General features: G+C 49.3%; 2 protein-coding genes across 4 annotated transcripts; one reads left to right on the top strand and one right to left on the bottom strand.

The window, feature by feature from the left end:
- Positions 1-1,016: 1,016 nt before the first annotated feature.
- Positions 1,017-6,562, bottom strand: LOC100280447 (uncharacterized). Its single transcript, NM_001153367.1, has 2 exons — positions 5,729-6,562; positions 1,017-1,691 (listed from the first exon to the last, which is right to left on the bottom strand). Exons 1-2 carry the CDS (start codon positions 6,558-6,560, stop codon positions 1,018-1,020), a joined length of 1,506 nt encoding a protein of 501 aa, NP_001146839.1. The 5' UTR covers positions 6,561-6,562; the 3' UTR covers position 1,017.
- A 4,089-nt stretch (positions 6,563-10,651) lies between these two features.
- LOC100278859 (uncharacterized) lies at positions 10,652-20,741 on the top strand. Of its 3 annotated transcripts, none has more exons than XM_035961407.1 (5): positions 10,652-10,777; positions 10,931-11,313; positions 11,441-11,516; positions 15,250-15,415; positions 20,350-20,741. In XM_035961407.1, exons 2-5 carry the CDS (start codon positions 11,212-11,214, stop codon positions 20,429-20,431), a joined length of 426 nt encoding a protein of 141 aa, XP_035817300.1. In that variant the 5' UTR covers positions 10,652-10,777; positions 10,931-11,211; the 3' UTR covers positions 20,432-20,741. The 3 variants fall into 3 exon arrangements, with proteins under 3 accessions (XP_035817300.1, XP_020397632.1, NP_001145470.1); XM_020542043.2 differs by adding an exon at positions 15,992-16,053 and having other exon boundaries at positions 10,654-11,313; positions 16,151-20,741; NM_001151998.1 differs by having other exon boundaries at positions 10,735-11,313; positions 20,350-20,696.
- Positions 20,742-23,222: the final 2,481 nt, after the last annotated feature.

The following is a 23,222-nucleotide window of genomic DNA, read 5'->3' as shown; positions in this document are numbered from 1 at the left end:
TTTTTGAGCGGGGTGACGAATCGAACCATTGATTGATGAATGGCGCTGCAGCCTGCGGGCGTAGGAAAACGCAACGCGGGGTCAGGTTCATTTGGCGTGGCGTCGGCGTCGCCACCGTTGTCGCAGACGCCGAGACAAGAGAAAAAGCGCAATGAATGTACGGTTCAGGCCGATGTGACAAGGACATGGCGTCGGCGCATCGCTTGCCCGGACCCGGTGGGCGCAGCGCAGGGAGGAGGACCAGCACTTGTGGCTTGCGTCTGCCTCCGCCACGACAAGGTTCATTTGAATCAAAGGGGGAAGAAAACAGAGTACTAAAATCATATACGGAACAATGTTCTGTAAACGGATAAGCCTCTCCCGAACAAGGAATTAGGTTCATTCAAATCTTATTTGTCACGACGTTGGATGTCATAGAAAGTTTCCTTCGTGTCACTTGCTGAATTTTTTCTATGTTCCATCCAGTTTCTTGTTGAGTTCTCTGTTGTGTTATATCCAATGTGTGTTTTTTCTTCCCAATTTATAGCATCCAAGATACTTTCGATGCTTCTTGCCTTCTTCCGCGGTGTTTATTTGACACAAGTCTGTCAAGGCAGGACAAAATCTGAAACGGGAGCTGGACGACGGGGCTATAGCTATACGCAGCAAGTCAGCATTCAAGGGACCAGTGGATGCCTGACTGGTAACTTCGTGGTAGAGTTTAAACACCAGACGAGACGACTGTACATACTAGAGAGTGATGAGCTAGCTACTCTTTGTGTGCTACCTACATCGACACATCTTTCTCCGATGTCGTCTGCTCAGCTGGTCCGAAGCCCGACGGTGAATGAGACACCCACCCAAGGCACGCACGCATCTCTGCACAGAAACATGGACGGACAAATACATCCGACCCAACGTGTAGCTCACTCACACAAACAGAGCAGCAGCAGTCGAAAGGAGAGAAGAATGGTTGGTTGGTTAATTTACCAGCACTAACAATGAGACGGTGTGTTTAATTAAGCAAGTACTAGTAGGCTAGGGTTTGCAGATGACCACGAAGCACGGGAGCAGCGCCCTCGGGTTCAGCAGGTACAGCTCCTCGATGTTGGAGTAGGGGCCGACCTTGCCGGCGAGCGAGTCGAAGCCCATCGTCTGCCCCGCGAACTCCTTGAGGTTGTCCAGCGGCTTGTGCACGCGGCCGGCGATCACCCTGCACACCAGCAGCGCCCTGCGCGTGGTGCCACTGACACTGCCAGCGCCAGCCCCGTCGGCGCCGGCAGCCTCGATGGACTCGAAAGCGCGGCCGCTGGTGGACGTGGTGAACACGCCCACGCCGGTCTTGCCCTCCTTCCTGCCGGAGAAGCCGTGCCGGATGATGCGGCACACGGCGCACTTGTCGGAGGCGCAGAGGCGGGACGAACCGCCGCCGCCGCCGCCGCCGCCGCCGAGCGCGCACGAGAGCGTGGTGCCGTGGAAGCGCAGCAGCTCGTTGCCGTCGGCGAGGCAGCGCGGGTGCTTCTTGGGCAGCTTGCTCGCCCTCAGCTTCACGGCCTCGCGGTACTCCTCGAAGCGGGACAGCGTCCGCTGCGTGTTGTGCACCTTGAACACCCGCTCGATCCGGACGCAGCTGCTCTCCGACTTTAGCAGGCTCGTCCGGCAGATGATCTCCACGATCTTCCGCGACGAGTCCCCTTCCACCAGCTCCGTCACTGCACGCACGCACGCATACAGTTATTGAAATTGTTCTGAAAATCTAGACTCCTGGTTGCTGCTCTGCAAAGCATGGAGTTATTGAGCACGCAGACGCAGTACATGTACATCACAATAAAAAAGCATGGAGTTATTGAGTGTCAGCAACAATACAAGAAAGACGTCAGAAGCTCACCAGCACTGAAGATGGAGCACTGAAGATGAAAAAGCTGACCAACGATACTGACGTTGCCACAACGACGGAGCGGTAGAGGCGAGACAACACATGAGTATTTGGGTCCGAATGGGTCGTGTATTTGGCCGGACTGGGTGGTAGTTTATAAGCTCTCTCTAGTATTGTAAGAAGGTATCGAACAATTAATGAACAGACAAAGACACTAGTTCTCAGCCTCGCCTTCCTCCCTGCTTTCCTCGTTTCCAAGTCTTCTTCCCCAATCCTCACTCCTTCCTGCTCTCTTCTAGAAGCTTCCCACTACCGACGCTAACATTTGGTATCAGACTAGGACTCGATGGAGGCCACGATGCAGAGTATTCTGGACGCACTAGCGCGCACGGAGGCACGCTTGACCGATGCGCTGGCTGGTCGCTGCGGCGAGCAGTCCGCACGCGAGCGCGCTTCCTCCTTCGACGGATCCGTGCCTCAGTACCGCGACGAGGCAAGCCTTCCACCTCTCATCCACGACAACGCTGCGAAGGTGGCGTCCTTGGATTCGGGAAACGACGTTGGCCTGCAGCAGATCGCCACGGTGCTTGCGTTCCTGGGATCCGACGAGTTGCCTTCGTCGACCACGCTCCTCGCCGGCTCGGTATTCGACCGCTACATCCCACCACTCTACGACGACGACCTCCTCCAGGAGTTCGACGTGTTGGACGAGGACGCCGCGAGCGCCAACGCGGTTGACGATGATTCAGGCGCTATCCCCGTCCATGCGCCGCTCGATCCCGATGCGATGCTCGACTCGAATGTCGACCGCAGCGGATCACCGCGCTACCCGTGCCTCCCCGAGGGCGCGACGCTGTTCCGTTGGGACCTGGACGAGAAGGTCCACGACGGGCTCATCGGCGGAACTGAGTTGTCCGGCGAAGTCCGACACCTCTGTTTCTCCTTGCCGTCACCAGACCAGACGATGAACCCCGCGCTCGTCCCCAACACTGACGCAGAGGAGGACGGGGTTCTCACCACTGTTCGAGAATGGGCCTCAACCGCGGCACCTACTCTGTCCCCAACCTCCCCGTGGTCTGCATCCTGGGTGGGCCCAACTCCGACGCCTACGGCTCCAACCGCTCCATGCTCCCGGACATCCATGTTGTCGGCGGCGGCCTCTCCAACCCCGACCCGTACGACCCCAAGGTCATGGGACTCGAGGCCCGCGAACAGATGCGGTACATCGGGAAGCTGAAGCATGCGCACTATGACTGGCAACTGCCCTGTGAGAGGGGAGTCCTTGCCGCGACGTGGCAGCAGGCACGGTCGCTGGCGTTCGCGGTGGGCAACGAGCAGCTTGCAGTCCACGTCGCTTCGCAGTGCCAACAGGCGTCCTCGCGCGACACGCGGGCCATGGCCACCATGTCGAAGAAGAGCGTCAGGGACCTCACGGAGGACACGATCATCGCGAGTTGCAAGGACTCTGTGGAGGTGACGCACGACAGGCATCTGCTCGGAGTGACATACACTGGGCTAGAGCAGCATGAGCAGGCGCTGGAGCAGAATGAGATCTCATCGAAGGGGACCAAGGGCTGGGGTGCGGCTGGCTTGGACCTCCTGCAAGCTGAGATCGATGCAGCGAACATCAAGATCGTGTTGGGAAAATTTGATGATGCAGTACTGCATAGACCACCATGGCCTCCACCTACACAATACGGTCAGTTTGAGAAGATTCTTAGGGTGATGATGGATTGTAAGGGTCACATGGTGGAGTCTTGTTTCATTGTCTGGAGTAATGTAGCAGATGGCCGAAAGTTAGACATACTAGTGGATGGAGTAGGCTACAATCATCTGGGCATATCTGTGGAGGAAGCAGATTGTAGTCGAATGGTCAGATCAGTGGGTGAAGGGAGTTCAATGTTCCCTTCTATGGAACATTCAGAAGCATTTCAGGGAGCTGTCCCACATAAGGTTGAGCAAAGTCTTTGTTCTGAAGATGCTGATCTAGGGAGTTTAGCTGCACGTTTGATTGGCTTGTGCACCCATGCAATGTTGGTTAAACACGGATGGATTGTCGTGAGGTCAGTACTGTTGTTAACCCCGGAAGAAGTGAAGGTCGTTTCTAAAACCACTGATCATCTCCTGTTGGTGTTGTTATCTTCAGCATGGTCTGGCACTGAGATAGCTACCACATTGCGTTTACAAGATCAAATTCAGCATCAAGATATTATGGTGCTCATTGATTCCGGATCCTCTCACACTTTTCTCATTAATTCTGGACTAAAGCAACTATTCATGTCTGTATACTGCTCGGCCTGGTCAGGGACAACTAGTCATCAGACTCTGAAACTTAAAGGGAGCATACAGGAGCAGCCTCTGAATATCTTACTGGACGGTGGCAGTAAACACACATTTGTCAATGACAAATTAATTCCATTGCTCTCTAGGGTTCAGTCCATCTCTTATCCTACGAAAGTTCAAGTGGTCAATGGCCTCATTGTTTCAGGTCGATATCAGTGGTTGCAGGCCCACTGGCAGATTCAGGAATACGAGTTTGTGTCTGATCTGCTCTTTTTACCACTTCCCAGTTTAGATATGGTTGTAGACATAGATTGGCTGGCCACATTTAGTTCTATGCGTGTGGATTGGGTTCAGAAATGGTTGGCTATTCCCTACAAAGGCTCAAGCATAGTCTTATATGGTCAGTCCCATACAATACCGAGTGGCACAGTTGTGGAGTTATGGTCGTTGGACTCGGAGGCCCAGCAGTCTTCCCAGCCATCTTATCCTCCACAGACTCAGTCGTTGCTATTACAGTTTGCTTATGTGTTACGGACTCCTTTTGAGGCTATGGCAAATGAGGCGGCAACATGGAAGGAAATCAAGATTGTCTCTTCTCCTACAAGCAGGAAGCGACCGGTAAACGAGATCAACAGGAGCAGCACGAAGAAACAAGGACCTGGTTCGGTTGAAATAAGCAGAGAAGGGATGAGTGCTTCAAAAGCAAGAGCTGAACTAGTGTCCATTCATGGCAGTAGAGCAAAAGCATCATCAGTTCTTATGCAATGGGCACAAGTTTGTGTCAGGTCAATTCTGTTGCTAGTGAGCCAAGGCAATTTCTCGGTCTTTATTTGGGATCCTGGGGGTCATGCAAAGAACAGCTTGGGGACAAGCTGTATTTCAAGGAGTGGGGAATGTCAGCAACAATACAAGAAAGACGTCAGAAGCTCACCAGCACTGAAGATGGAGCACTGAAGATGAAAAAGCTGACCAACGATACTGACGTTGCCACAACGACGGAGCGGTAGAGGCGAGACAACACATGAGTATTTGGGTCCGAATGGGTCGTGTATTTGGCCGGACTGGGTGGTAGTTTATAAGCTCTCTCTAGTATTGTAAGAAGGTATCGAACAATTAATGAACAGACAAAGACACTAGTTCTGAGCCTCGCCTTCCTCCCTGCTTTCCTCGTTTCCAAGTCTTCTTCCCCAATCCTCACTCCTTCCTGCTCTCTTCTAGAAGCTTCCCACTACCGACGCTAACATTGAGCCGCATGTAATCGCTAAACAGCCTGCGGAACGCAGAATCCGCCAGAATTTGATGCTGCAGGCTCGCGGTTATTGATTCGGAAAAAAAGCAGGTGTCCGGATGAAACATGGCGGTGAAGCCGGGGCGCTGTACCAGGTCAGTAGTTGCAAACGTTTGCGCTAAAGATGCGACCGGCGCTAAAACTAAAGTGCCACCACCGTCCACCGCCCAGGCGGCGTGAAGATCCACGGGGGAGGAGGGGAGGACTGTGTCTGTATGTCTGTACTCTGTACTACCAGGAAAAGCTCGCTGGTCTGGAGTCTGGACGGTGGTAGATGCAAATGCAAGCAGCAGCCTCCTCACCTGCATGCCTGGAGAGGTGGTGCTCCTCCAGCGCCTCCCACTTGCTGAACTGCTCGCCGCACCTGTGGCAGCTGAGCCCGCCGGAACCCTTGCCGGCGCCGCCGTCCTTTGCGGTCTCCTCGCAGGAGGACGCGCGGTGGCCGCTGACCACGGAACCGTTCCTCTCGAGCAGCACGCACGGGGACCGCGGCGGCGTGCAGCGCACCCCGCCCCGCACGGAGCCGCTGCACGGCAGGCCGTGCCCGGCTCCGGCCCACGCGGGGCCCGGCGTGCCGGGGCGGAGCGTGCCGACGAACGACGACACCACGCCGCCGTCGCCCCCGCCGCAGGCGTCGTGCGCGGCCGCGGCGCCGGTCCCCACGGCCGCCAGCCCGCCGCAGCCCCCGAAGCCGGTGATCTTGAGCTCGCAGCGGGAGTTGGTGCTGAGCACGACCTCGTGCGCGATGGGGTTGAGGAACTCGCTGCTGCCGATGGACCGCGGGCTGCAGCTGGGCGGCTGCCCCGGGTGGCGCTTGCTCCCGTGGATGACGTCCCGCAGGTTGGCGATGGAGCGCGAGCACCCCGACCGCGCGGAGGCGCGCTTGGTGACGATCGACGACAGGTGGCCACCGCTCGCGACGACTGGACCGGAGGCCTTGTTGGCGCGCGGCACGTGGACCTCCGACAGCTCGGAGCGGCAGTGCAGCGACCGCTTGAGCGCGAACCACAACGTCGGTGGAGGCGGCTCCGCGGCCTTGTCCTCCTCGTTCCGCGCGGGCACAGCACCGCTACCTCCAGCTCCACCTCCACCCCCGAGGGAAGCAGTGCTCGCACGCCTCCTCCTCTCGCCCATCGCGGCGCGCGGCTGAGCTGCGTGACTTGGTCGCGGTCAGTGCGGCATCCGAAGGACGCGACGCGAGAGCGAGGCCGGCGGAGGCAATTAACCCCTCCCTGGGAAAGTGAGCGGCAGCGGCAGTAAAGGCGCGCCACCAAACCAACTGCTCGGCTCGGGGGCTCTGCCCAGGCCCAGCTCTACGCTGCTGTTTGCCTGGCCCTGGCGTGTTGCCCGCCGAGCCCTGACGAGACGAGGGCGGTCCGTGTTTGCGCGCGACCTGTGACTCGGCGGGGCTCACGCTCACAGCTCCACAGCCAGGCTAGTTCTCCCTTCCCCGGGGCGGGGATGGTTGGGCCAACCATACGAAACGAAACGTGAGGCGTGCCGCGACGGGGACCAGGCTCGACACGTAAGAACAAATCTCGAAATGTAATGAGGCAGAGACGAAGCGGGACCACGACCGGCTGCGACTGCGATGCGCTCAAAGACACGGGATACTATAAAAAAAAGGACAGACCGTTCCACCGTAGCCAATTAACGATCGAAAGCCACTCCCAAGCCTCGACCGCGTCCATAAATGCGCTGTCACTGCCCTGCCTGGTCAGTGGTCACCGCATTTGTTGCTCCTGCGATTCCCGCTGCAGCGTTTACCTGCCCAGATTGTCCAGAAAAATCGGCCTGCCCTAAACTAAAGGGGGTGTTTCGTTCGTACAGTAGGTTTAGTATCTCCGTTTTATTTTATTTGGTTCTCTAAATTACTAAATACGGAAACTAAAATATAATTTTATTTCCGTATTACCTAAACTCTGGCGCAGACGAGACGTGACCGTGATCCTACCGAGCAATACATAGTGCCATGTGTCAAACCAGCGATCTGTACAGTCTACTACCACCACGCGTCCTGCTGATTGCTGAAAGCGTCATCTCCGTGTGCGCACGTCCAACCTCGTACGCACCGAGTATACGGCAAAGTACGTCCAACCCTTCTCCCGATACTCCGATAGATAATAATACTGGAGCTCGTCGAAATGGCGTGCATGCATGGCAATGGCAATGGCAATGGGTGATGGATGACAGCGATGATGAGAGGTGCATGCCAAACCGCCGCTGGATAGTGACTTGAGCTGTGGTGGGTCAAGTTTTCTCATGACCGAACATAAAGTAACAAAGGTGCCAAGGTGTTGTAGTTAGCTAGGCCATTTATGGCGAGTTCAATGTGCTCTGCCTTTCTCATGGCTGGTACCAGGCAGTAGTACTACACACCACCACTGCTGGTACTGGTGGCTTGGCAGCGCACGGAGACGGAGGTCGATCTGTTAAACCCTTGTGGCCCATGCATGGCTTCCGCAGACACTTGGCACTGTTGTTTGCAGGTTAATCATGCATGCAAGAGAGAAGAGACTGCAGTGCAGAGTGCCCCGTAGTCGTAGACTTCTTGCTACTGTGCGCGCTCGTCGGTCGTCGCCGGCCAGGTTTCGGGATAAAAATCGATGGGCAGTACGTGTCAGTCCAGTCCCCGACTAATCATGGCCGCCGTTCGAGTGCCTAACCTGTGCCATCATTTCCAGGCCAGGATCGAGTGGTAGACAGGCAGGTTCGCTGGAGTATATATAAAGTTGGCCGGCGCTGTAAAAAAGGGCATCCAAAATCTCCTGAATCAGTGCTTCAAAGATGTTCCCTTTTTTCGAGGGACGTCGCTTGGAGGACGCAGCATCATTGTGCACGCGACGCGCGACAGACTGCTGCAGAAAGTTTTTGGAGCCGTCGAATGGAACCACGGAATGTCACGGCGTCACAGTCCAGCAGGGTGTGTGTGCGTGTGTGTCAGCGTCGGGTTAGGACTAATCGACGTACTGCTAATGATGTCTGATGTAGTAGCACTAGAGTGGTGGACAGGCGGTCGTAGTACTCGCTAGCTGCTGACGGTCCTGTGCAAGTATTCAAGACACGGTCGCTGCTAGGGCAGCCTTTCGTCCCCGCACAATAATGATTCGCATCAGGCATTGCATTGCACAGGTGGAGAGTAGGCACGCACCTGTCGTACGCGTAGAAAGCCGGCTGCTACTGTTACCAGGAAGAGCATAGCGTACATGTGTGTGTGTGCACGGCGACGCGAAAAACGAAGAATGGGGGCACACCATAGTACCATACGCACAACTGCACAAGCCAGGCCGGCACTTGGCTGGCACTTGCCGGCCGGTTTTCGTAAACAGAATCGTGGTGAAACTACAGCTTTTCCTCTCTCTCTCTTTCTAATGCATGCCAGAATATGTTGCATGCATGTTTGGGATACGGGTACTGGCCTGCTAGCGCCACGGAGTACTGCTGTTCGGCGGCAGGGCACAGGTCCTACGGTCCCGCCACGTGCATCTCGAAACGCCACAAGGCAGCCGTCACCTTTTTTCACTTCACTCTCGCCAGCCACCAGCGGTTTCTCCGTGTCTTTTCCTTACGATGCCCAACGCCATCCCAACGCCACGCTCCCTTCACATCCACCGCGCGCCGCTCGCCCTCGGATCCGCCCAGAGCACGGACGACCCGACGCTGTACGTCACGACCATGGGCAAGGGGCAAGGGCCATTGGGGACGATGCCCCTTCCGCTCCTCTTCCCCAACCACGGCAGTGATGAGATGTGGCCGCGCGCTGTGCTTCGCTACAATCTAGATGTCACCTTTTTCTTTTTCGATCGATCACAGCGTTAGCAAAAACTATATAAAATAAAATGTAAATTAAATGTTTAATTTACTATACACTTCCAAAAATATCAATCGATGAAATAAAGTGGTAAGTCATGCTATAACACGGTGCTGAGCTTCGGTGAAAAAATATTTCAAAAAGCATCTCAATTTAAAGCATAACGTTCGTAGATACATACTTTGAAAAATTCTAAGTCAGAGATATCAGCTAGCAATTTCCATCTTGGTATTTTTGGGTTCTCCAATTTCTATTAAGCAACAACTCATGTTCCATTATATATATCAAAGTTGCACAGCCTAACAGATTCTACTAGTGTGTGTTTCATTCTATAATAATCGAGGGAGGATATTTTCAAAAACCCAGCCAGCATTTCCAGATACACCACGCCATTATTACAACAACTTCAATGGCTTAATAAGGGTTTGTAAATTGCCTCTCTATTCTTTGAGTAGCCACGTGTGGGGTTGGTAGTTCTGAGGGGCTATCCGGATTGCTTGTCAACACCTCTTGGCGAAGTTGCACTTCAGGAAAAGATGGGACAACGTTTTTTTTTTTTGCAGGATGCAGTTTTTCACACGTGTTTTATTCGACCATCAAATTTGAAGACAAGCAAGCCCTGATTCGTGAACAGTGACAAACCAAATTCCAATCCATATCAACCACTGCTGATAATCTTGAGCTCTACACATAAATTGTAGGCAGAGGCAGGGAGGCCAACTTTGCTTCAGATTCACTTTGCCAAATGGAAACAGTGATAATTCACGTTCCAGACTTTTCAACAACTCTCCTATCCCATCTACTGTCATATACTTTATTTTATTAAACTTAACTATGTAAATAATGTTGTAAATAGCGTGAAACAATGTTTCGTACCATCTGCAGGATAGAGCCTAAAAGCCACTGTCCCTCGTGCTGGTCGTTTGTGGCCTGGTCACCGCATGCCACCTACTCGATGTAAGCTGTACGACTGTGAAATAGAGAACATATAACTATAGACGATACTGTTTGATATAATTTTTAAAGTGAAAATTTAAATATATGATAAGATATAGTTTCTGCTGGAGATAACCAAGGCCACACACGCTGCTAGTACGAATCCACTAGCAGAAGTGCAGAACGAGGTATAATTAGGACATTCTAATGGTTTATAATTTATTAACTCAGAACAAGAGACGACAACAATCGTTTGATCGTGCAACAGTCGTACGATTAGATCATACGTGGAGCACTTTTGCTGGAGACTTACAAACAATACGGTTTGCAATCGTGTTCTGTTGGTCTTTTTTTGTTTTGTTTTGTTTTGAGTTGGCAATCCAGATTTGATGGGAAGAGTGAAACAAGGCTTTCCTGACCGAAGCTTTGCTTAAACCAAAGGCGACAGGTCACATGTTTATCCCTTCTTTCATTTCCCAGCACGCATGAGTTGTGTTTCCCTCCGACTCCGAGAAATCAAAAATAAGAAGAGACCAAATTTTCTTCCCCCCTTTCTCCGCCAGCCCGCCGCGACGTGTCTCCCGCTCCCGCGCGCCCCTTTCCGGTGAGCGGCCGCCCTCGGCTTTCCGCTTTCCCTCCTCTCCCTCCCTGCCCTGCTGTGCACTGCTCGGTTGTTCGGTGGCCATTAATTTGCACGCTGCCAAAAATCACGCAGCCCTCACGCTTTCTGGCTCCTCCTCCCCTCCTCCGCCGTCAGGCTCGCCGCACAGCGGTTTTACACTGTTTCGACTTCGCCTCTTCCTCCGCGTCCGCGACCGCGACCGCGCGCGATAGACCAAACAGCACGGGTCAAGGGCCGACCGGTTCAAGTCTCGGCGGCGACTCGGATTCCACTCGACCACGCGGACGCCATCCGTGACATTCAAGTCCCTTGCCGCGTTTTACTTGGCCGCTGAGACCTGAGTCTATCGGGACACGAGCAGAGTTGCAGAGCGGCAGGGAGGTTGCTGGTCGCGCGGCTTCCAACCAACTCCATCCATGGACCTCGCCCGGCGGGAGGCGGACAGGGCCGCCGCAGCGGAGTTCGTGGCTCTCGACATCCGGGGCGAGGGGGAGTCGCCTGCGAACGACCCGGAATTGGTAAGCCTGGTTGTTCGACTGATTTTTTTTTTACTCCGACTTCAGGGAATACTTCTCATCATCTAATCGCTTTGTTTTCTCGCCACTTCTGATTCTGCCGTTGCGATAATCGGTTGGGCCTGAGAAGCTGATGGAATCCTCATTTGTCGCCGCTAAGGAGTTCGAGCGGGATCGGAGAGGAGACGTCATTTCTTCCTCCTCCGGTCAGTGCGGCCATTCTCCCTGTTCCCCAACTCTGAACTATTTAGAACAGCGATGATCACTCCACGCCGCCACTCCCCGCTCATTTTGTTTCCTGAAGGGGAAATACCCATCTCCTTGCTGTTTGGTATGGTTGCCTGGTTGGAATGGATACTTTAGCATCAGTCTCATACTACTGGAGTGTAGGTAAGGAGTCCATGCACGAGTTTGGCAAGACTTCTCATCAAAATGCAGGCCCAACCTTGTGGGTCATGTCAGATGCTTTGCGTGGGATAGCTGCATCATCGATCCTTCCTGGGGAATAGACGCGAGTGTAACCGGCCATCTACTCATTGCATCACCGAACGTGTCAGGTCCGGCGGGCCAACCTGCCGTATCCTTTTATTAGAGCAATAATAATAAATAATATAGCTTACAGTAGACTTTACATGATGTTATTAGGGAAAATATCCTATGCAATCACTTATCCTGGTGCAAGCATGCAATCAAGCGATCTGGTGCATCCGATCTAGATCTAATGATGACTGTTATTTTATATTTAACCCCTTCCACCTAAAACATAGTACCTATTTTACTTTTAACCCCTTCCATATGAAACCGTTGGATCTAGATTGAATGCTCATGTTATTATGAGTGATTGCACGCTTGATTGCACGCTTGCACCAAAATGAGTGATTGCACAGGATATGTCCTCATGTTATTATGTCACGTATATCTAACTAAAGTCGAGTCATATAATAACTAAATCATGATATAAGTTGTATCTTTAATGTTTGGTCATTCTCTTCCACTCATAAAGTGTTAAGAGTCCACGAGCAGTCCATTTTTGGCTAGTTATTAGTCAGCAGTTCACTTTCTTTCCCTCTCTATTTTCTTTTCTTCTATGTGTACATAAATCCTGATGTGTGATCTCTTAAAGTCTGTTTACATCACCTTAGACTATCCGCAGCGGTTCCTTCTGTAGTATTCCCTAATTTTCATTTTTTCACCACCCTCTAAAATATTACACCCCCTAAATCCCCCCTAAATCCCAGTTCCCGCATCGGTTTCCTCAAAATCCATCCACATATACACAATACCCCATATTTCTAATATTTATTAAATTAGATTTTGTACATACATATATTTGTCATAGTCTAAAATAGTACGTAAATGTGTTTAATTCGTAGTTTAGAGTATAAAAAATTTAGGAGGAAAGAGAGAACACCCTATATTTAAGGGTATGAGGACTTGCTCTATGTTCTTTAAGGGGCAACTGTTGTGACTTTAGGATGTCCCTAAAGGTTTAGGGGGTGCTTTAGGGACAACCCTTGTAGATAATTTTATTGTACTTGCTCTCGGGACGTGTCTAGAGGGTCTAACCTAGAAAACATGACAAGGGGTGCTAAGATAAAAAAATTTCATTGAATTAATGGCAAATTTGTGTGTACATAGGAGGTGTTGGAACTAGCTAACTCGTGGTCAGCCAAGCTCAAACAGGGGGAGAATGGGAAACAGTTTGATGCCGATAAACACATAGTATTAGGTCAACAGTGTTTTTCTCCGTCCCCGCAATGGTACAGTACGGGAGTATTTATAGGTAACCGAGGGTCGGCCCGACCCCGCCAAAGACGATTACACCCTCAGTCACCTACGTTATCCCCGGAATATTCCCCCTTGGGGGGTTGTGGCGGGTCATTACAGCGTAATCAATTACAAATATGGGCTGACCCACTACCAGCCCTGCCTGCGTGGCGGTCTACGGTCAGGATCCTGTAGCATGGGCCGACTATACACGACCCCCTATTACAATTAGTGGCAGGTTACAATGCATGGTCTTCACAGTCCTGATTGTTCAGTCTCCGAAGTCTTTGATGGTCTTCGCCCTGGCCTGCCGCGGGCGAAGGTAGCACCTGAGTCTTCGCCTGCGTGTTCTCCCCGTGCACTTTGTAATGTAGCTCAATCTTCAGGCCTTCGAGGTCTCTAATCTTGAATCCTCTGGCACGGGCCTCTCGAGCGAGGGGGCGTTACGCCTTCACCCCAACAGGAGGGTCCACTAGGGCAGGGTGCTTGTCCCCCTTGCGGCGTTGCTCCTACCTCCACCCCAATGTACATGTAGATAGTAGAGTCAGAAAGATTGCATTGCTTCTGCGTATCCAGCAGAAGACCTTAAATGAGGATCCTATTTTTTGATTTGGTGATTTCTCCTACTTTTGGGTGTCCTATTTTTTGGGCTCAACTTCAGCAGAGCCTAATCAGGACCTCTATTTTCTATGTTTTCATTTACTTTATGCATTATATGTATTGGACCTGCATAAATTTAGACAAAAATGGTGTGTGCGTTGGCGCTGATCTGGGCTCCAAACACTAGAACGAACCACCTGGCGGTGCTCTCTGCGGAGGCGCGGACGATCCGCTGCATCGGGCTGGACGGTCCGCGACCTGGGCGCAGGAGCGGATCCTCCTCTGCACGTTTCCGGACAGACCGCGCCTGGGGCCGGACTGTCCGTGGTGACGCAGAGGGTCTTCTTCTCCGCGAAGAACCTTAGAACTCGCCCCCGGGAGAGATCCCGTCGAGGGGGAGACTTCCAAGGCGTTGCTCTGGGTCAGCAGACCGTCTGGTGCGTATCTAATCGACGTAGAGTCGAAGAGATTGTTTGTGGAAGACTAAACTAGATCTAAACCTAAGACTAGATTACTCCTACTCATAGGAATTGAAAGGACGATGCAAATAAGGTAAAAATTGATAAGTAGATTTGATTGGATCGACAACCGTATCTCTTCATCTATATAAAGGTTGGAGGTCTGGACCCGTTACAAGTCGGTTCTCGAGTTAATCGCGCAGGTTTTGCTAACAAATCCCACTAGAAATCTAGAATCTACTGATTCTGCGTACGCGCGGACCGTTCGGCCCCAGGGGCGGACAGTCCGCATGTCATTTTTGCTGTTCAATAGTGCGTTTATACAAACGACCAATATTCAAATCCACGAATTCAAAGACATCAATTCGAAAATTAAAAACTAAGTTCATCACTAGGTGGAGCTATGAATGGACCAAAGGTGCTCGTCCGCAGCATGCCACCATTCGGCAATTGATTGATGATTGTACCAAATAGTAACAGAGGTCTAGAAATATTCCCCGTCCACCGATCCAAGGCATTGGGCTATGTATGCCGAGTGCGCTGAATATTCCCCTCCATGCTAAGTTTCCTAGTTCTCTGGTCCATCTCATTTGGATTGAGCTGGTCCTCTTGTATTCTCTGCCAGAGGTCCAGAAACTGAGATATCCGTTGGGATGATCCAACCATCTGAATGTTTATATCTTGGACTCAAGAATTATCTGTGAGAGGTTTCTGCATAGTTGAGTTCCCTTTCTTGCTCAGAACAAAAATAGTTGGTGCAAGGTACTTAGAATATAACATCAAGCCGACTGTCGAAACAAAGCCTTTGCACCATTGTCTATGGTGACGGATGTGGCTGCATTGCATAACCGGTAGTTAGTCTTGTTGCACGGTATCTACACTACATCTCAATCCATTGTTTTTTTTTCTGTTTTCCAAGTGTGCCATAGCCATCATAGTCGTGGCCCTCTTGAGAGTTTGTTGAGGTCTAAGAAAACCCAACCTCCAAGATTTTCTGCACGTTTTGCGTGCCTTTCTTAACTTCGGTTTTTGAATAGTTCATCAGAGTTTTCGCTATAGTGGATTGGTGGTCACTGTCTGTATCGTCTGATTGCCCTTCCTTGTGTATGCATAGGTGCGTATGAGAAGCAGACAGTGCCTGTGCATGTTGATGACTGCCCGAGGGAACACTTACAGCCCTCCACGCCAACTGCAGGTGGTGGTGCAAAGCGTCGTCGTTCCAGCCGTCGTGTTCTGGGATGGCGTGATCCCAGGAAAATACTCTTCGCCTTTGCAGCATTGTAAGTAACCAGCAGCCATACTCTGACCATGCGGTGTGCCCTGTGCATCATACAAGACATTTTTTCTTTTCAAATTCCAGGTTTAGTTTTCCTGTCATCTTCAACCTACATGATTAAAGTAGCAAAAGGGCCCGTTGCACGTCAATCATGTGTGTTGCCTTGTATGTGTCACGACCAGCTGTTAGAAACCTTGTTGCTTTCTTCCTTTTCTTTTGATAAAAGCTCAATAGTTATCTTAAGAGCATCAAGATTCAGGCAGAACATTTCCGTTCCATGTGCGATAGATTGCCGGAATTTACGGTAAATTGTACATGGTGTAAGGAACTTTTTCGAAATTTTATGCTTCTGCTGTTGATTTTGTACTGATCTGGACACTACTAGTCTTTAGTATATAGTACTAGTACACGAATATAAAATTGTTTACATAAATTCAGCCCCCCCCCCACCCAAAAAAAAACACTGATGCAATATTAAAAACGAGGAAATAGGTACCAGAATTGTTGCCTGCTGTTTTATGAATTCGGTATGTCCCAGTTCATGTTAGAGCAGGTTAATGTACTGCTACTTTGTCAACAGAAGTATAGCTGCGAATGTTCAGCCTCAAGTCTTGTTGGATGAAACCGGAACGCTCTGCCAATGTAGGGCCCTAACCGCGGTTTGGTTTCTAATCCTAGCAAGACAAGGACCGTTTCAGGGTCTGAATTTGTCCTTTTGTTTTTCTTTTTTGGGCTGCAGAGTTGTGCAAACATAACTCATCTCAGCTTGGCTGTTATGGTCGCTAGATCGGTGAGGGATTGGAGAGGGATATCAATGGACAGGAATGTCGGCCGGGTGCCTCTGCCCACGGCCGAGCAAGAGGAGGGTTTCTTTCTTTTAATTCTTGCCTACTTTATTTTTCATCCATTGATTACATAAATAGGCCAGCTGGTGGCCCCTATCTAGCTAGAGATCCTTATCTCCTTAAAACTTTCCTAAAAACTCTCAACAACTACTAACTGATAATCTTACTAGTTAATCTCAACTAATCTCCTAGATAATCTCAACTAATCTTTTAATCTTATCTCTAACTATCTTTATCTAATCCCCCTTGGAGGGCCCATGGCTGCTGCTGCCGCAGGCCCTCCGTGGGCCTCCTTAGGCCCCGACACTACACCCCCCTGGACAAGCAGCTCGTCCTCGAGCTGCAGCATCCAACAAACGACCTGTAATGACCAAACTTATCACCAAAAAATGAATCTTTTACATCTCGACTCATCTTTTAATTATTCTAGATATACTGCAACTACAAGCATCATCATGTGTCCCAAGGAAACGTTGCACAACGAAGAGGAGGGCGCGAGCTGGAACCACGGAGGTAAAGACACAACAGCCTTTGGAGGCGGGCATGTGGAGGCCAACGTTGGTGTTGCTTGCAACAAGTGAATCTCGTGCAGTGCAGCCCCTCATGGTCATGCGGCCACCAGTGCGTAAAGGGTGGTGTGGCTGGAGCAGATGGCGGCGAGACCAGCAGACCTCCTTGTACGAAGGAGAGTAGTCGTGGTAGTTGCCCGGTCGCCGTAGATGAGGGCCACCGCCGGATGGAGCGTTGCAAAGGGGCGCCATGCCTTGCAGCCTCTTGTGCGCGGAGGTGAACAACCATCATGTTGCTCGGGCGCGCTGGTGCAGCTACGACTCCCACGCAATGGAGCACCCTATCATCTGCTTCACCCGCCAACGCGCTAAGAAACCGCATGCTGCAGCCTATAGGTGGACAACAGCCGCCATCTGTCGCGGGGCAAGCACCCTCTCCTGGACATCGCTCTTGGGTTCAAGGGTAGCGGTGATTGGTGCTCCTGATGACGAGGGCGGTGTCGGTGATGAGGGCACGACAAATGTGGCAGTAGAAGTTGCCACTGCTGCGAGGGAACCAAAGCGCTGTTGGCACATGATCTTGAACTGTGGTCACGTGACCTGACGCTCATCGCATTCTAGCCGCCTGAACCACGTATGTGCATGGCCGGTGAGGTGATACGATGCCAGCCAGGCCTTGTCTGACTCCAGAGCGCGCTGGCTCTAGAAGAATTGCTCGCAACCGTTGAACCACCCCAGAGGGTCACCGCTGCCGTCGTAGATGGGAAGGAGGGGGTGCTGCAGTCGTCGACATGGTAGCAGCAGCGAGGGTCGGCGCAGGGGCTGGTACACCTGTCCTAGTATGGTTGCCCTTGGCTTCGTCAGCCATGCAATTGTGAAAGTCGCCTAGAGAGGGGGTGAATAGGCGAAACCTGAAAATTATAAACTTTGAGCACGCACTATGCCCAGGGTTAGCTTTAGAAATAATTCAGTGCAGAAGATAGTTCTCTTTGCTATGAGTTGCTCAATCAATACGGATAACCTTGGGAGCAAACTCAAATCAATATTAGCAAGGGAACTTTTAGAGAGAGGAAAGAGGAGGAAACAAATCAAGTGGAGATTAACACAAATGATTTGTTTACCGAGGTTCGGTTTCAAAGAACCTAGTCCCCGTTGAGGAGGCCACAAAAGTCGGGTCTATTCCAACTCTTTCCCTCTCTCAATCGGTCACACGAACCGGTCGAGTGCTTCTCCTTAATTACTTGGGTTACTAAGACCCCGCAAGGATCACCACACACTTAGGTGTCTCTTGCTAGCTTTACAAAGCACTTAGAAGAATTAGAATGAGAAGGAGAAAGCAATCCAAGCAATAAGAGCAACAAAAGAAACACAAAACACCATCTCTCAAGTCACTAAGCAATTGAGTTGATTTTGAGGCTTGGAGAGTATTTGATCTTTTGATCGTGTCTTGGAGTGTATGCTATTGCTCTTGTATTGAATGTGGAGTTTAGAAAACTTGGATAGCTTGAATGGTGGTGGTTGGGGGGTATTTATAGCCCCAACCACTATTCTAGCCGTTGCTGACTTGCTGTCGATGGCACACCGGACAGTCCGGTGGTGCACCCGAAATGGCACTGTTCATCGTCCGGTGCTTGCCACGTCAGCAGACCGTTGGGTTTGGAGCGGTTGACGTTGAGGTCCTTTGTCCTCTTGTGACACCGGACAGTCTGATGCACTCTAACTTTGCAGTCCTGACTTCTGAACTTGCGCGCTGTTCACTGTTCATCTGACATCTCAGTCGACCGTTGGGCGCAGTTGACCGTTGCTCTGGTGGCTCACCGGACATGTCCATTGCACACTGGACAGTCCGGTGAATTATAGCGGAGCGACTTCTAGAGAAACCCGAGAGCGGCCAGTTCGCGAGGTGCTTGGCCTGGACATGCAGCAACAATGCTTTGTCTTTGCTCCAAACTTTTTAGAGTTGCCCAACTTATTTTCTTTGTTGGTTTATGTTGAACTTTATGCACCTGAGATAAATGACAACTGGCAAACTAGTTAGATCACGTGGTTTGTGATGGACGTCAAACAACAAAATCGATTATAGGAAATGATTAAGCCCATTTCCCTTTCAACTGGTGATGAAGACGGCCCTGAGGGCGCAGCGCAAATGGTAGGCATCGCCACCCACGAAGATGTAGGTGCCGGAGCGGGCGACGACGGCCAGGCCGCTGGTGCTGGCATGCTGCTGGAGAGCGCCATGTTGATTGCATTGAGCTTCGCAAACATATCGTCGAAGTACGCTTGGTCGGGAACCCAAGGACTCATGAGAGGCAGAGGCGCAGCCGTGGGCCGCTCATACTGCGTGACGTTGGTGTAGGGGTTCCAGTAGTAGAGGTAGCCGGTGATGCCGTCGACGAGGCCGCACCACGGCTTGGGCAACGTTTGGTCTTCCGGCGCGTACAACGGGGTTGCGCGCCCGGACGAGCCACTACCGCTCGACATCGGGTCCGGTTGGGTCTAGGCAACCCGCTTTGGCGCCCACAATGTGGTGCGGAGGTTGTACTCGCACTGGTTGAGGTGTCGACTGTGCTTGCGCTAGTTGAGGTGTCAGCTGTACGCCCGCTGGTTGAGGTGTGGTGGTGAGCGACGACGTAGATGCGGTGGCGGCTGGGTGTTGCGGGTGAATAACGCAGGAACAGACGCGATGAAAGGGCGATGGGAAAAAAATTGGCTCCGAATACTAGGTGTTATGGTCGCTAGATCGGTGAGGGATTGGAGAGGGGTATCGATGGACAGGAATGTTGGCCGGAGGCCTCTGCCCACGGTCGAGCAAGAGGAGGATTTCTCCCTTTTAATTCTTATATACTTTATTTTTCATCAATTGATTACATAAATAGGTCAGTTGACCGTCCCTATCTAGCTAGAGATCCTTATCTCCTTAAAACTCTCCTAAAAATTTTCAACAACTACTAACTGATAAACTTTCTAGATAATCTCAACTAATCTTATAATCTTATCTATAACTATCTTTATCTAATCCCGCTTGAAAGGCCCATTGCTACTGCTGCTGCCACAGGTCCTCCGTGGGCCTCCTTAGGCCCTAACATTGGCATTCTCATTGCTGTTACGCTGGATGGGATATACGTACTCGGTACTATGACAACTAAGGGCTTGTTCGGTTAGCTCTCAATCCATTGAGATTGGGTGGGTTTAAATTCCAAGCAAGTAAAAATTTTCACAATTTTTTCTAATCCCGTCTAATCCATAGGTAACGGGATTTAACCGAACAAGGCCTAAAGGATTTCACAATGATTAATCATAGTGCATTCGAGAAAAGTCAACGATGTGAACGACTGAACATTGGAAGTTAAAAAAATCGTACAACCATGAACCATGTCTCTGTATATATTGTTTTGCATCAGTTTATTGAGGACATATGCACTCTACATAAGAAAACACTTAGAGAACGTACTCCGTACCATTTTTCTTGTCTGAGTATAGTAATCATGTTGTAGACATGTGAAGTATCAACGAGATGCTGATGATGCGGTACGCTGTTTCCTGTGTGCAACATTTACATCATTTACATATACTTCTATTTGTAGGTCCAGCGTGGGCACTTTGATTCTGCTCTACTTTACACTCTCTATGGGGAAGATGACAGGAGGTCAAGCTGATGGCCAGTGATAGCCTTGCTCTGTCTTGCTTGCAATAGCATTACTAATATTTATTTGTACAGAAGAAACTGAATAACTGGCTGCTTTCTAATGTAGTAGCCACCACATCCCTGCGTATATCTTCATGATTTCCTGATTTTAGATGTTTGTACATAGGCACAGGAAAGTTGTATTACAGATACAGTTTTAAGTGAAAAGCTTCTTCTCATGAGGAGCGTTGAACAGTCCATTTTGAGATGCTAGTTACCGGCTGAAACAATGTTTCTTATTTCCAATATCGAAGTCTGTATAAGTGGCTGTTGTTTGAGAAATTTCAGAGATACTATCCAAAGTTCCAGACACCTTGGTTCGATTTTTTATTTTTTTTGTTTCGAAAAGTTACAGACACTTTTTTTTTTTTTTTTGCTGTGGCGGTGCCGGTGCTAGTCACATTTTTTTTAAAAAAAAATGGGGACCACTTCTGGACAAACTTATGGTGAAAATATGTTTTGATTAATCTGAATTGTAAACTCGTCAATCCTCGGATAATGTTTGTGTAATTGCTGTGGTGTTTTAAAAGTAAAACAAAGTCTGCTGGAGTGGCACGGGAGCTGAAAAAAAAAAGAATTGTCCTACTTACCGCACGGCCGAGTTGGTTCCCACATGCTGCTTCACGGGCTGATTTTCCTTGCTCCTCCGATCCATTTTTCTACGGATCAAATTGGAGGGTGGTGTCCAATGAATCCAATTTTCAACCTATCGTGCCTATGGCCTCCAGTTCGAACTTCCAAGGGAAAGAAGAAGGCTTGTAGTTGTGCCATAGGCACGCAGCCACTGCTCCAACTCCAGTACAACCGCCGTCTTCGTCGACTGGGGCGCTGCCGAAGGGAAGGAGGCTCTCAAAGTCACATATGGCGGCCATAGGATTCACGTGAAGCGTGATATATTTGATCAAAGCTCGTGCACTAATTTAAGAAACACATTGTGCCTTGAATGCCGCAGTTTGTACGATACTATATTTGATCAAAGCTCGTGCACTAATTTAATAAACGCATTGTGCCTTGAATGCCGCAGTATGATACTGTGCACTAGTAGTTTGATATTATCAAGAGTAGTGTGATATTATCTATCTTATGTGGCGGTTCTGAATTTTGAAATACGCACTGTACTACTGTTCACTGGGAATAGCCTAACATCTTATCTTTATCTTATCCTTCTGTAGTGACTAGTGAGCAACATCCAACATGCCTCATCTCTGAACCTTATAGTCATAACTGGAGGATCGAGTTTTTTTTTTTTTTTTTTACAACAGCTGGCGGAGGGTCAAGTTGCTTACGCGGATGCACGCTCAACGTGAGTGGCGCCCTATTTTTATTGTATGATGATTGACAACTTCACTGCAGGGCACGCCGCTGATGCCTAATTGTCTGTGCTTATCTGTCAGCGCGTAGACATTAGATAAAAAAACTCCATATGATCAGTCTCAGTGATGAGTTTTATATCCTTGTTTTTAAAAACCGACATATTTCATATAAAAAAATAAAATAACATATGAATGGAACATCTACACTTAATACAACATAATTCTATAAACATTTGATTTTATAAAATATACAGAGTTGATGATCATGATAAGAGAGTTCCATATCTGATGAAACTTATTTCTTACAAATGTTATCATATACAAAAACTTTAAAAGATATATAACTTGACCCGTGGGGACAGGGCAACCCGAGTATAATACTTTCTCACACACCTGGAGAAAACATCTGAACTCTTACCTGATCCAAGCACAGCGGTACCATAGCCTATGTGACAATGACCTTTACCGAGGTCGGAATCAGAACATCTAACGAATCTAGCTAGAGATCTTTTCGCAAAACCATAAAAAATAGAACACCTCGTTAAATAAAAATGAAAACTCATAAAATGTTCACTGGAATTGACCTATCACAGAACTCCCATTTGATGGCCTAGCCACTTGCATTGCCCACCTGGGACTAGTGATGAAAACGGTCGAAAACGATAAAAAATAGCTAAATTGTTTTTGTTTTCATATTTTTTGATCGAGACGAAAACGAAAAACTAACGACCGAAATATGGGATCGAAATTATCGGTTATTCGAAAACGGTCGAAAACGATAAACTCTGGTTGGAAAGATAAGTATTTTATAGTTTCCACAAATACATAATACAGTGTTGTATTTTCTAATTTTTAAGATGTTTAAAATATACAAACAACTTTTTTTATCATTCATATTATTTAGAATAATTACAACTTTTGTTTTTCTCTTAATCTCGTTCACTTGAAAACAACAAAAGTTTGTAACTTGAATAAATTATACGTTAGATGTATCTCATATTATATAAAAACGGTATCATCACAACTCAAAAACGAAAAATATGAAAACGATAAAAAGTAGCTAAATCGTTTTTTTTTGTACCGTTTCTAATTGATTCCCGACAATTAAAAACGATTGAAAAAAACAGTATTTGAAACAGAACATTATAAAAAAATTTCGGTCTCGTTTACATCCCTACTACTTTAGAACCAGAATTATTCATGTTTCTAGATGCCCGGCATTCCATGTTTGTACCGCCGAGTCCGCAAGTTTGGAAGCAAGCAATCATTTTCTGTAGCAAACAGCGATGTTTACCAGTTTGGAGATAGATTTTTGTCAAATCCACACGTCACGCGCACTGCGCTGTTCAGTGTTCAATGCATTTGGCCAGACGAAATCCTTTCCGCGGTTGACAGCTACTTTGTACTTAGTTTTCTATACTACGCGGAAAAACACGCGCTAGCTCATTAGACATATAAG

Source organism: Zea mays, chromosome 8, assembly GCF_902167145.1.
Source record: "Zea mays cultivar B73 chromosome 8, Zm-B73-REFERENCE-NAM-5.0, whole genome shotgun sequence".
NCBI classification, from domain to species: Eukaryota; Viridiplantae; Streptophyta; class Magnoliopsida; order Poales; family Poaceae; genus Zea; species Zea mays.
The sequence above is the reverse complement of the archived record's forward strand: the minus strand, read 5'-3'. Positions and strand labels throughout refer to the sequence as shown.

Excerpts from the sequence above, each read along its gene's own strand:
- LOC100278859 (XM_035961407.1), top strand. The coding sequence starts at position 11,212 with ATGGACCTCGCCCGGCGGGAGGCGGACAGGGCCGCCGCAGCGGAGTTC. Across the intron at positions 11,314-11,440 it reads CTGCGAACGACCCGGAATTG|CTGATGGAATCCTCATTTGT; the intron begins GTAAGCCTGGTT and ends GGGCCTGAGAAG. Across the intron at positions 11,517-15,249 it reads CGTCATTTCTTCCTCCTCCG|GTGCGTATGAGAAGCAGACA; the intron begins GTCAGTGCGGCC and ends GTGTATGCATAG.
- LOC100280447 (NM_001153367.1), bottom strand. The coding sequence starts at position 6,560 with ATGGGCGAGAGGAGGAGGCGTGCGAGCACTGCTTCCCTCGGGGGTGGA. Across the intron at positions 1,692-5,728 it reads CCACCTCTCCAGGCATGCAG|TGACGGAGCTGGTGGAAGGG; the intron begins GTGAGGAGGCTG and ends GCGTGCGTGCAG.